General features: G+C 44.0%; 1 protein-coding gene across 1 annotated transcript; it reads left to right on the top strand.

The window, feature by feature from the left end:
* The first annotated feature begins 1,054 nt into the window (after positions 1-1,054).
* Positions 1,055-10,988, top strand: LOC115171301 (cdc42 effector protein 1-like). The gene is made up of 3 exons (XM_029727994.1): positions 1,055-1,294; positions 5,381-8,004; positions 9,060-10,988. Exons 2-3 carry the CDS (start codon positions 7,551-7,553, stop codon positions 9,701-9,703), a joined length of 1,098 nt encoding a protein of 365 aa, XP_029583854.1. The 5' UTR covers positions 1,055-1,294; positions 5,381-7,550; the 3' UTR covers positions 9,704-10,988.
* The last annotated feature ends 3,255 nt before the right edge of the window (positions 10,989-14,243 follow it).

Below are 14,243 nucleotides of genomic sequence, written 5' to 3'. Positions count from 1 at the left end.
GGTTGTAATCTTGCCTTCCTTTAGGGACCAATGTCTGTCCAGGGTCCAAAACTGTCATGCTCTTTTTTGTTGAAGAACCGGCATACTCAGCCCAAGGTTCCAAACTATGCCTCATCGTTCTGGTCTCAGAGTGTCTTCGGTGTCTGACATCCTTACACCCCCTCTTCTTTCTGCCTTCTAACTTCAGCCCAGTGGTATGTGGTTTTGTGTTTTGGGAACAGACATGAAACGCAGCACATTGACCCCCAGACACTCCAGAGCTGCCTGCCTTCATGCTGATCGCCTGATGGTTTGAGAAACAGCCAACAGCCCAGGTCACTAGGACTCAAGGAGTTTTACAAGATTAGCCCAATCACTAACCACGTTGGAATTTGGAAACTATTTGCTGGCACATCAAGGCTTTGTCAATTCTTGGGCATTCCTGACGAGGCTGTATCCTTTTGGAGTGTCCAGCAGTGCAACCCCCCACCCACCCCCCTAACCCCCTCCATCTAACTCCCTGTTCCAAGCTCTTGCTGGCTGGGATGGATGGCATGCTATGTAGACATCAAGACCTACAATCTAGGGAAAAAGGGTTCCAAAAGGGTTCTTCGGGTGTCCTCATAGGAGAACCCTTTTGGATTCCATGATGAAACCTCTGTGGAAGGGGTTCTACATGGAACCCAAAATTGTTCTACCTGGAACCAAAAAGGGTTCTTCAAAGGTTTCTCGTATGGGGACAGTCAAATAACCATTTTAGGTTCTAGATAGCACCTTTTTCAAGACTGTACAAATAATTAGTGGCACGTTTTTGTATTGGCCTAAAAAACATCCTAACTTCAGGAACTAAAATAAAGAGAAGGTATCAACTGAATTTAAAAGCCAGAGTTGATTAACAACCACATTCTATTTGTTTATTAGAAAAGAAAATACAATTAATTTATGCATCATAAAGGCGTTTGCTGCTGCAACATTACAGCGATTACTGTGCATAAAAGACTTCCAAGTCCCCTCCCCATTTATTTCTTACGGTGAACGTTTGTTGAAGGCGTCATTCAAATCCTGATTTGACAACTGTTTTGTCACTCACGTTCCTGCGGCACAACTCTGTCTCCATCCCATCTTCCAGCGAAACAATTTCTAAGCAGCATCGCAACACCTCTGCACAGCACATTATGGACTTTACTGGAAACATTTTAATACATCGAAACAAATCAAAGAAGACAAGGGTGGCACACATTGAAAATACTATTTTCTATATACCTTTTCCCTTCATAGTTTATGGAGCGATAGCGAACTTTCAGCGGATTTTATGGTAAGATTACATCGGATAAATTATTACATAGTCTGTACTTCGTATGGAAATTACTTTATTCACATATCTTTATCCTAACTGCTGATACATTATTATTGTAGGCTAATGCATAAATAAACTGTAAAGTAAAGACAAATTGAAACAATTTGTTTTCAATTTAGTTGCTGATGGTGGGGGCAATGTACTGGTATAAGTCACGTTGATCAGTCCCTTAAATTTTGTATCAAATCTGTAACGTATAGTAATTTTCTACATCGAGACAAGGTAGACTGTCGGAAATTCTAGACAGGAGTTGGGATCCGTTGTGTGCCTGGAGCGCATAATTGTGCGTAGAGAGAGAGAGAGCTGACAGTGGCGCATAGCTGGGGACAGGGGGACCAGTGAATGTTCCTTAGTCCAGTTACCAAAATATCATTAGAAATTCACATTGTTATTGTGTTTCAGTGATTATAATTTCAAGTAGGCTACAGGAGATAGGCTAATTATTTTGGAGTCTGGGACCATCATCTCTTATGCATTAAGGTTTTATTGTGTCTGTGTGCGCGCTCGTGAGTGCGCTCGTGAGCGTGTGTGTCACCAACATGGGAAGCTCTGGAAATCCAATCTCTGCGGGAGATAACGTTGTGTTTGTGTTTTGATATTTTCTTTCTCTAATCCAATTTCTGGCCCCTTACATACTTACATTCTCAACATCCCCAGGTGCATGCTGTAGAATGAACCTAAAACCAGACCACTCATCTTGGCTGCATGTACATGTTTAAGAAACTGTAAATCAGATTTAACTTACAAAATGAGGTCCAAGTTGATTAACATTGATTGATTTCCTCTGAATGCGTGCACCCCTACATCAGGAAATGACTACCCACTGCCAGTATTCAGAATGATGTGTAAATAGAACAAGAGTAACCAAAAGCCTAATTCATTGTCCTGTAATGCTTCGAATATGTAATTTAAAATCAATGCTCTCGCTCATATAAATTCTATAGGGGTTAATTATTTCACAAACAGGTGTCTTAAAACCTCTGCGGCTTTCAATTGGACCCCAAGAAACCCAATACTTCGAAACAGTGAAATCAATTGGCTACTGCTGGTCTGTCATGGCACAACTGTACTGAGATCCTGCCAGCATCACAGGCCAGTGTATAGTGAGGCTTACCTCACACAATCAGTCTGCTAATAACTGATCTGAGAGCAGCAAGAAGGGAGCAGCAGCAAAACACTCATCATAAGAGGTTCCCTTATAGCGACATTTCTGATGGTATTTCTGTAAATGGCCTCTACTGATGTTTGCTATGTGGAAGTTTAGAGAGCAAACACTCTCTGGTCTGGTGGTCTAACATGCTATTGAAATGGAATAGGGATGTATTTACACTCCACTGTTGTTCTGACTTTTTGCCCCTCTGTTGTGTTAACATACAGTAAGTATGGTCAAGACGACACTGGTTAATGACGAGAGAAAGTGCTGGGAAATGAACATCTTTGGAGATTTATTTGAGCATTAGGCAATGCAGTGTTAAATTGTTGCAATGTACTGCATCAAGGGAATTATGGGGAGGGAGGACTATGTACACACACACAGACACACACACACACACACACACACACACACACACACACACACACACACACACACACACACACACACACACACACACACACACACACACACACACACACACACACACACAGACAGTCACCACACCACTAGGGGACCTGGCAGACCTTCTATAGCCACGTCGCAAAAGTAGATCCTCGTAAACTAAGTAACAATATTTGGAGTCATGCGTCTTAACCCACAGCCTGGTGGTGCAATGCTCTAAAGCAGGGATCATCAACTAGATTCTGCTGTGGGATGATTTTATCTTGAGCTGATGTATATTTTTAGAATAAAACAAAATCATTTCAAACAATACTTACATTTGTATATGATCACGTGTCTCTCTATGATGTATGGGAATACCTGCAAACAGATTTCCAAATTAAAATCACTTGGAGCTGATTTCCTCCTTTTTTATGTCCAACAATGATTTTTTTCTTCATAAATCTTGGGGGGGGGGGGTGAAAACCCGTGGGCGCGGTTGAAAGGGACCAGGACTCACCAGTGGAAGCAGCCTCAGAGCTGACCCACTGTGGCAGAACCGTCATAGTGCAGTGCTCAGTTCTGCAATTTGCGGGCTTTGTGGTACCAGCTGTTCCTCTGAAGACTTAAACCCATTTACTGGGCAAGCAGGAGGACACAGAGAGGGCAAAGAAGAAAAGAAAGAAAGAAAGAAAGAAAGAAAGAGGCAAGGAAAGAGTGACGAGAGAGAAAAAAGAGTAAAGGGAGACAGAGAATGAAAACATTGACAAGAAAGGGAGATTAAAAATGTTTCCATTCAGAGCTTTAGGTCCTTTATTTGATTTAATGAAGCATGTCCAGCTGTCTTCCCCTCACACACTGCTCCCATTAGAGTTTCAGATCGCCATGTCTCCCTCCCTCCCTCCATAGTTTAGATACAATCAGACAGGCTGCCCTCGCCAGCCTGCGGCATAACTCATGTTGTTTACGGATGTGTGCCGGTACAATTAAATAATAAATATAATGTTTAGCAGAGCCATGCATCTCCCTGTGCGTCTTTAACCAGTCCATGTACTGTATAAAGAGCCTGCAGTGGATTCCTGATCTGCAGTAGAGGGTTTATGAGCACAGAGGCATCTAAAAGCTCACAGAACGTTGTGGAAATACTGATAAAGAGAGGAGAGATGGGACCGTGTAAAATGTCAGGGTAGGAGAAGGAGGTAGCCATTTAGTGTGAGATTAGAAGAGCTTGCAGAGGTGCTGTAAGAGACAGAGACACCCACTGTGAACGATTGGAGTGGCAACTAGCCAGGGACAGGCATCCCTTACAACAGATTGGTTTTGACGCAACAGGCAACCAGCCAGCATCGACCGTCCCTCCTTCCTGCCACTCGCACGCTACCGTCGCAGACGACTAATCAGCCTCTTAATTGAATTGCAGCTAATCGTTAATGAGAAGACGAAACAGTACAGGCGCCAACGACAAACATCCTTAGTCCTCCTTCCCCCTTTCCTTCCCCCACTATCCTAAGCCCGAGTAGCAGCAGCCAAAGGTCCCTTTACTCTAACCCCTGTACTCCAAATGAGACACCACGTCACACTGACAGGCCATGACACTAATCCTCAGAGACGCTGTGGAGCAGTTAGCCAAAGCCACATGGGGCAAAGTTAGGTGTTCACTTCCTCAGCATGCAGGAAGAACATGGCAGACTAGAGTAGGCCTACATAAACATGGCCACCTTGTACCTACACAGTCCTGAAGTGCCTTAAATACAGTTAGTGGTGTAAAAATAGAGGTACATTGTAACTCTAGAATACAGAATTATGTCATTCCGCATTCTTCCTAGGGTGTCAGTTTAGTTAAGAGGGTTTGAGACAAACCTGACAATTAAACAATTAAGATTCTATAAAGCAGGGATCATCAACTAGATTCAGCCGCGGACTGATTTTATTTCTTGAGCGGATAGTTAGGGGGCCGGAACATAATTACAAATAATTTGTAGACTGAAAATTGACCACAAGAAGCCTAAAAATATATAATGTTTGACCAAAACATAACATTTTTATTAAATCACACATCTCTCTACTGTGCATGGGAATACTTTGTAACAGTTTTCCAAAATCACTTGAAGCTGATTTTCTGGTGTTTTTACAGTCCTTTATGCTTTTTTTTTTGCTCAGAAAACGGGAGGACGAATAAAATCACCTGAACCCTGCTGTAAAGACATTTGTGAGAAGTGGTCTTGTTGAAATGGATATATTGCATTTGGAGTCTGGCAATGACATGCAAGGCTCTCTAAAATGTGTTGTGGTGCTCTCTTATTTTGGAAAACAACTCACATACCAAAGAAAATCCATTTTATGACCTGTTGGCCGTTAGAAGTGACTCATGAGCCAAAACTGGGTGAAAAGAAGCATTCCCAAAATAAGTAAATCTAGATGTTCAGCAACCGGACACATTTATGTGACCCCATTTATGTGTCCTATTAATGGTTGCCTTTTCTCTAACTCTGTAACTCTCTGTGAAGTCTTCTCCAGGCAGCCCTGACGTGGTCTGAATGAAGAAACAGAGAGGAGCCACTTACCTGTATCTCAAAACACTATCTGGATTGTGGGAGGCAGAGAACGAGGGAGGAATGGAGGGAGGGATTATAAACTAATCCAGGACACAGCCAATCCCAGAGGAGCTCCTTTTCTTTCAAGACGCAGACAAAACAGTCGCACGGATTACTGCACTTTAGTGTATTGCCTTTTTTTTATAAAGCATTATCCCTTTTGTATGGTGTTTCATTGTCCCTAAATGCCTGGTGTCCCGGGCCTGTGGTAAATTTGCTGAACTCTACAACAAAGGATAAAAAAGGACAACAGTCCCGGTGAGAGGGAAGCGAAGTGACAGGATGTCACATGGACTGTGTGGTGCCACACGCAGATAAAGCGCTTTAGTGGAGACGACATGTGTGAACGGACCCCCTGCTCTTTCTGCTGGGTCTCAGAGGGACTGAAAGCTGACCTCCCCTGTGGACGGTACATTCAAGATCAAACTTCTATGAGGGAATACTAAAACGACTGAGTGGCTAGTGAGTGACAGGTTGGAGACATTTTAGTTTTTGATTACAGGGGAGTATAAGGTGAGGTTGCTTTCAAAGCAGGATTACAAATTAGTTTCTGGAAACACTTACTGTATCTGAAGGGAAGAAGGACTTGATTGAGGAGACTTGCGGCAGCCTAGAAACCTCCATCACTAACTGGAAGGATCTGAGTTGTCAGTTAAGTGACTAAGTATCAAGTGTGTGTTTTGGTATTTGAGTGCAGTGTGTTCATGTGTGTAGGTGCATTAGAGATGATTATTAGCTGACAATCAAAGGTGTCAGCCTATTGGGTCACTCCTCAATAAGCCATATCTAAAGTGACCTGGTTGGTGAGAGTTGTTGTCTTGGTGTTGTCTTGGTGTTGACGCCTGTAGTGGTAAGAAGAGAAAGCACTGGGTGAGAGTGAAGTGGTAATAAAGGGTGTTTTAAAGCTGACACAATCCCATTACAGTTCCTTAACAAGTTATTTATAATCTCCAACAAGTTTATTGGACAGAGCACACAGGGCCAAACAGCTTAAACATAACCACTTTCAGATGTATAACACAGCCTAACTCCTATCTACTGTACTGAACCAAGTCGAGAAGGAATTTTAACTAGGTTTACAGAAAAGTAACTATTTCTTCTCATTTTACGAGGATCTCGTAAACCTCTGGCAAGGTGATTAGTGTCTAGATGGATGGGATGTTCGTTAGCTGTTTTTAAACAAGACCTTGGATGGTTTTCACAGAAAGGGGTCTCTAGGTAACACTGCTGGCAGTCCAGTCTTGACAGAAGACATTGGTGCTCATTTTAAAGGAGATAGGTATAGACTTCAGTTTGGACTGATCCTAAAAAGAGAAGAACAAGAATATTTTTTTTGTAAAGCCTCATTGCTTAACTTTGAGAGTTATAGTTATATTGTTAGTGTTCATAAGCAGAAATACAAGTTCAAAATAACAGTCAGGCACTACTCCAATCCACAAAGAGTGAAATGTATTTTGTCTGAAGGACAGAATATGAGCATCTCTTGGTATTCTCTCACTCTTTCACTGCACAAATACTGGATGAGTTATCTTTCACTGTCAGTATATATTTGGAGCTGCAACTGGATATATTTTCTGAACTGACATTCAAAAACCCACCGTCTGGAAAAAGCCTAGTGGATCCCAAGCTCTCAGACCACATAGGCTGTGGTTATTCCAGAATCCCTGGGATGTGTCATTCCTCCTCTTTTTATTCCTCATGACTGAAAGCTGCTGGGAAGGAGGACAGGATTTCTTTGAGGCTGGAGTCATTCTGAAGCACAGAATTGGCCCTGAGAGAGAAAGCTTTGAATGTTGACTGACTCCAATAGATAACCATCATTCAGCTGAAAACTTCAGTGGGACTTCCTAAAGCCAAACTGCAGGCTTACGCTCGATGAATAGCTGGCACTTGCTGCCGTGTGGAGAATGTATTCTACACACATTCTCAGCACATCATTTGTGTTTTTCTTTTTTTTAAGGATCCAGAAAGTTGTTTAAGTGTCTTTTAACACTCATTTTACATTGGAAAAGTTGACTGATTTCTTACTGGATTTTTTATCCCCCTGATTAATTATATTTAAAGGGTATTCATCTCTGCTACCATGAGTCTGGGAAAACTGCCAGGTATTAAAGCCCTAGTGTCGGGCTCTCAGGGGAAGAGGCGCTTTAAGAGCGAACTCTCCGTGGACATGATCAGCCCACCGCTCCCAGATTTTCGCCACACCATGCACGTGGGCCGTGGTGGCGATGTGTTCGGAGACACCTCCTTCCTTAGCAACCATGGGGGCAAAAGGGAACCAGTGAGCCCCGATTCACCCACCAGCAGCACGAAGACCACCCGCTTCTTCTCCCGCACCCTGAGGCATGTACGCCGGTCCCCTGTGCCCCGTGCCAGGATTGGTTCCCGTGACCTTTCACCCCCACCGCCTCCTGTCTCACCCATCATCAAGAACGCCATCTCACTGCCCCAGCTGAACATTGACATGCCCAACGGCTACCAGAGGGTGCTGTTCCCCAGCTCAGTGAGCTCCCCAGATACCTCCCTCTACAGCTACGGTAAGAACATCTGTAATGGGAAAAAGCACATACTGTATTGGACACACACACACACATGCACGCACGCACACACACATTCACACACAGGTTGCCATTTCCTCTTCTCAAACCTCCAAACAGTCAACAAACAGAGTCATCTGCAATTACCTTGGTTACACCTGTGCACAATTACGCCTATAAACACAATCAAACACAGCTGGGGAGAGAAAGATACCAAGAGGGCATTTCCTGTCATCTTTTGTGTTTGTGTGCTGCTTGACTGCACCGCATAAACCCAACACTCATCATCTCCCTTTTAAATCACTGCTGGTACAGCGAAACTGTGTGTGTGTGTTCAGGGGTAGGGTTTTTTAGAACAGTATGTGGGATGTCTGGAATTCCCCCCAGCCACTGGAATAGTTACCCAACTCAGATGGAATGTACCCAAATAAAGAGAACCAACAGAAGGCACAGAGAGCTAGATGATCAACAGGTTAACTCACACTGTACCACCCCTTACTGTGATGTACATGTTCATTTGTATATTCTGGTCATTTCTTTAGCTCTTCTTTCTTTCCTCTCCTGTCCCATTTTCCTCTCATTCCTTTTCTACTCTCCACGTCATCAACTGTTTTTAACTTTAAGTTCCTTTCTCTTTCCCACTCTGTTATCCTCTTTATATGTCTTTCTGGGTCCTCCTCTCACTTCTCTTTCAGTAGCGGCTGAGAACTGTCCACTATGCATAAAACCAAGCCCCCCACCCCAGGGAGCATTCAGAACCAGGAACCAGTGAAGTCATGGCACTGTGGAATGTGTGTGGGTTGGGCTGGTGCTCTGAAAATACTAAACACCTTGCTTGTTTTATACTGTCACCCTCTGGCCAATGTGGCAAACTGCAAGGCTCCCTGACATTATTTTCAATGCACTTCTTTGAAAGTTGGTTTCTCTGTCTTATGAAAGTAATTGGATATTATACTGTAGATGCATTAATAGAATCAACAATGGCCTTTTTCAAGGCATGAACTGTTCTAAAAATGTTTTACATTTTAATATGTTTGTCTCCTTCCTGTCTGCAGGTCTGCAGTCTGGTTTCGTAACACTACCCCGCCACTCCCGCCTTGATAAACACCTGCAGGACGGCACCGGACTGTTCGCTCAGGACTTTAGCTGTGGCTCGCTCCCAGACAACGACGGCTTCGCGCTGACGCGCTCCGACTCCTTCAACTCGTTCACAGTGGACCTTGGCCCCTCCCTCATGAGTGAGGTTCTGGACATGATTGACAGCCCCGGTTGCCTCACTATGCCCAATCACAACTGGGAGTTGGGGGAAGAGGAGGAAGAGGAAGAGCAGAGCTCTGTGTTTGAGCTGGCTGTGCAGAGCCCCATGCTAAGCTCATCAAACCCTTCCATGTCAAGCACTCCTCTCAAAGTGAATGTGAACAACAGGGGGCGCTCTTGTAGCTCAGAGTGGCCAGAGGGAGAGGAGGAGGATGAGAGGTCTCTTAAGATGCCAGACGCATCTATGGGGTCTCCTACACAGGTAGAACCAGTTATGGAAGCTGAGAGGTTCCAGAGGGCAGCTGATGTGCTGGCGCGTCACTACGGGGGAGGCTCCTTCTCCAGGAGTCATCGCAGCGATTCTGCCTCCTCCTCCTCCTCACCCCTCATCCAGCCTAAAGCCCCTTACGCCTTCCCTGAGGAAGAGGAGATCAAAGTCTGAAACATTTACCAAATATCTATCATTGTGAGGAGAAGAACCCTTTTGATCATTAGACTACTTACTGGGTGACCTTGGTTCTGAATCCTTGCACTCAAGACCTTCAGAGGGACCCGTGTTTTTCTATAAACCTTTTACATGAATGATTTGAATTGGAAAGCTCCTCCTCATAATGATAAGAGCTCTCTTGTCTACCATCTAACAACTGGATCAATACTGTCTCTTGTTCAGTTCTACAGAAGCTTGTGTAGAGTTTCTCAGACATGATCTGACAGCAACATTGGACAGGGTACATGTAAAAAAACAACCTTTAAAACATGACAGGTTTCATTCTATCTTCATAAGAAATATACCTTATACTAAGCAGATTCTATTAAACTGTCATTCAATTCTGGGATGGAACAATCTCTTGATATTGCGCAACTCCGTGCTATAGCAGCTGCAGTACAACAGTCCCACTACACGCCGTACAACAACCAGAAGGAAGGACACAGGGATCATGAGCCAAGGCTGTGTTTGTCAAAACCCCTCATAGTGGTCATTCACAGACATGCCACATGGATGTAAGGAACATAATACGTTTTATTTTTAGAAGACAAAGGTAGGATTTCCAGCCTAATGACACACTCCTGTGAAAAAGGATTGAAAAGGGAAATAAAACATGACTATCTGCAAAACTATTTGTAACAGTATGTGGATACTAAAGGGACAATACATTTTGTTTTGTTTGATTTAGTTTCTATCCACCTGACCTAAATTGACATATCGTCAGTGACAAAATCATCTATGTTTTTTTATTCAGAGTTCAGTGGTCACAGTTTTTACTTTCAGTTAGACCTAACACAAAGCCAGTTTCATCATTTATCATTTCCTTAGAAAAGTTTGAAAGGAATAAAGCTTTTCTCACAAATATCTGGAATAATATCTGAGATTGCAATGCATGCTAAAGTTGAAATGAAGGGTGTGCCCTGTAAAATGTATTTGGGTTACACAGCCCTATAATCGTTTAAACCTATAGCTGCCTTACAGTGATAGTTATTGTCAAGTACTTTTTCCAAGTATGTTTGTTCTCAGTGTTATGTTCATACATGTGAGTATAATTTTTTTTTAAATAACAAGGAAACAAATGCATACAGGCACTCTACTTAAAATGACCAGTACAGACTTGTATGTGATGTCACATATGAATACAGTATGTATACGGAATAAAATACGACTGTATAATTTGATCCATTTACCAGTAGCTGTCGTAGCAGTCATATTCTTAATAAATACCGTTTTTTAATAAGCATGGTTCTGTCCTTTTTGACACATTGAGTAGATAACGAAAATATACAGAAACAAGCAACAGTGATTTTCAACCAGGAATGGATATTCACTATAGACCAGGGGTAACTTGATTCAGCCATGGGACGATTTATTTCTGAGTGAATAGGGGGCCGAAACATAATGATAATAATTGACCACAAGTAAGACCAGATAGATATTGTATTTGGAAATAACATTATCATTTCATACCATACATTGAGACACTATCACGTGTCTCTCTACTTATTCAAGGGAATACTTGGGAACAGATTTACTAGATTAACATCATAATTTGTACTAAAAACTACATTAGACATACAAAGAAGGTAATACTATATTGTCCCTTCATTCAGATGTAGAAGCTAAAACACTCAAATTCCACTTTCTGAGATCCCAATGACTAAGAATGAGGACTCCATGGCACCTGTTTTATAGGACTGGGCAGAGCTGATTTTAGTTTAGAGCAGAGACACTGCATCTCTTCCTCTCTCTCTGTCAACTACTTCCTGCACACACACACCTGAGGTTATCTTGGTGCAAGTAAGATGACATTCCACAAAAGCATTCACAGACAAGCACATGTATAAATACAAATGCACTTTTACATCTACCCACCACAGCCACACACACATAATGCTATGCAATTTCTCAGAGCAAACTAAACTCATTATCCTTGTAAACCTGCTTTATAAAGGTGAGTCATTCAGAACAAACTCTGTCTTCATCATGTGACAGGGTGGGGGTATGCATTCTCAAAGGTCTACAGTTGAAGTCGGAAGTTTACATACACCTTAGCCAAATACATTTAAACTCAGTTTTTCACAATTCCTGACATTTAATCCTAGTAAAAATTCCCTGTCTTAGGTTAGTTAGGGTCACCACTTTATTTTAAGAATGTGAAATGGCAGAATAATAGTAGAGAGAATGATTTATTTAAGCTTTTATTTCTTTCATCACATTCCCAGTGGGTCAGGAGTTTACATACACTCAATTAGTATTTGGTAGCATTGCCTTTACATTGTTTAACTTGGGTCAAAAGTTTCAGGAGCCTTCCACAAGCTTCCCACAAGAAATTGGGTGAATTCTGGCCCATACCTCCTGAAAGAGCTGGTGTAACTGAGTCAGGTTCCTTGCTCGCACACGCTATGGGATTCTATGGGATTGAGGTCAGGGCTTTGTGATGGCCACTCCAATACCTTGACTTGTTGTCCTTAAGCCATTTTGCCACAACTTTGGAAGTATGCTTGGGGTCATTGTCCATTTGGAAGACCCCATTTGCGACCAAGCTTTAACTTCCTGACTGATGTCTTGAGATGTTGCTTCAATATAGCCACGTAATTTTCCATCCTCATGATGCAATCTATTTTGTGAAGTGCACCAGTCCCTCCTGCAGCAAAAGCATCCCCACAACGTGATGCTGCCACCCCAGTGCTTCACGGCTGGCATGGTGTTCTTCGGCTTGCAAGTCTCCCCCTTTTTCCTCCAAACATAACAATGGTCTTTATGGCAAAACAGTTCTATTTTTGTTTCATCATACCAGAGGACATTTCTCCAAAAAGTGCAATCTTTGTCCCCATGTGCAGTTGCAAACCGTAGTCTGGCTTTTTTTATGGCGGTTTTGGAGCAGTGGCTTCTTCCTTGCTGAGCGGCCTTTAAAGTTATGTCGATATAGGACTTGTTTTACTGTGGATATAGATACTATTTGTACCTGTTTCCTCCAGCATCTTCTTAAGGTCCTTTGCTTTTGTTCTGGGATTGATTTGCACTTTTCACACCAAAGTACGTTCATCTCAAGGAGACAGAACACGTCTCCTTCCTGAGCGGTATTGTAATGTGGTCTGTGTATATCTTGTGTAGAGGAGTCAGGCGCAGGACAGCAGATATGAGTAAATAAACTTAATTTACTCAAAATAGACAAATATAATACAAAGAGGCGAGCCCACATAACGGACCGTCTTACATACAAACAATTACTCACAAACAAACATGGGGGAACAGAGGGTTAAATAATGAACAAGTAATTGGGGGATTGAAACCAGGTGTGTAAGACAAAGACAAAACAAAAATTAAAAGTGGATCGTGATGGCTAGAAGGCCGGTGACGTCGACCGCTGAACGCCGCCCGAACAAGGAGAGGGACCGACCTCGGTGGAAGTCGTGACAGTACCCCACCTTGACGTGCGGCTCCAGCAGCGCGCTGACACCGACCTCGGGGATGACCCGGAGGACAAGGCGCAGGGCGATCCGGGTGGAGACGGTGGAAATTTCGCAGCAACGAAGGGTCCAAGACGTCCTCCACCGGCACCCAGCATCTCTCCTCCGGGCCGTACCCCTCCCACTCCACGAGGTACTGAAGGCCCCTCGCCCGACGCCTCGAGTCCAGGATGGCTCGAACAGCATACGCCGGGGCCCCCTCGATGTCCAGAGGGGGCGGAGGAACCTCCCACACCTCAGACTGCTGGAGTGGACCAGCCACCACCGGCCTGAGGAGACACATGGAACGAGGGATTAATACGGTAATCTGGGGGAAGCTGTAACCTGTAGCATATCTCGTTCGGTCTCCTCAGGACTTTGAATGGCCCCACAAACTGCGGACCCAGCTTCCGGCAGGGCAGGCGGAGGGGCAAGTTTCGGTTCGAGAGCCAGAACCAGTCCCCCAGTGTGAACTCCAGGGCCTCACTGCGGTGGCGGTGGGCGCTCGCCTTCTGGATTGTTTATCCCCCTGATTAATTATATTTAAAGGGTATTCATCTCTGCTACCATGAGTCTGGGAAAACTGCCAGGGATTAAAGGCCTAGTGTCGGGCTCTCAGGGGAAGAGGCGCTTTAAGAGCGAACTCTCCGTGGACATGATCAGCCCACCGCTCCCAGATTTTCGCCACACCATGCACGTGGGCCGTGGTGGCGATGTGTTCGGAGACACCTCCTTCCTTAGCAACCATGGGGGCAAAAGGGAACCAGTGAGCCCCGATTCACCCACCAGCAGCAGGAAGACCACCCGCTTCTTTTCCCGCACCCTGAGGCATGTACGCCGGTCCCCTGTGCCCCGTACCAGGATTGGTTCCCGTGACCTTTCACCCCCACCGCCTCCTGTCTCACCCATCATCAAGAACGCCATCTCACTGCCCCAGCTGAACATTGACATGCCCAACGGCTACCAGAGGGTGCTGTTCCCCAGCTCAGTGAGCTCCCCAGATACCTCCCTCTACAGCTACGGTAAGAACATCTGTAATGGGG

The sequence above is a fragment of the Salmo trutta genome, chromosome 32 (assembly GCF_901001165.1).
Source record: "Salmo trutta chromosome 32, fSalTru1.1, whole genome shotgun sequence".
Lineage (NCBI taxonomy): Eukaryota > Metazoa > Chordata > Actinopteri > Salmoniformes > Salmonidae > Salmo > Salmo trutta.
The sequence above is the reverse complement of the archived record's forward strand: the minus strand, read 5'-3'. Positions and strand labels throughout refer to the sequence as shown.

Bases quoted from the DNA above. Each gene is read 5' to 3' on its own strand.
- LOC115171301 (XM_029727994.1), top strand. From the start codon at position 7,551: ATGAGTCTGGGAAAACTGCCAGGTATTAAAGCCCTAGTGTCGGGCTCT. The intron at 8,005-9,059 runs GTAAGAACATCT...TCCTGTCTGCAG, and splicing joins TACCTCCCTCTACAGCTACG to GTCTGCAGTCTGGTTTCGTA.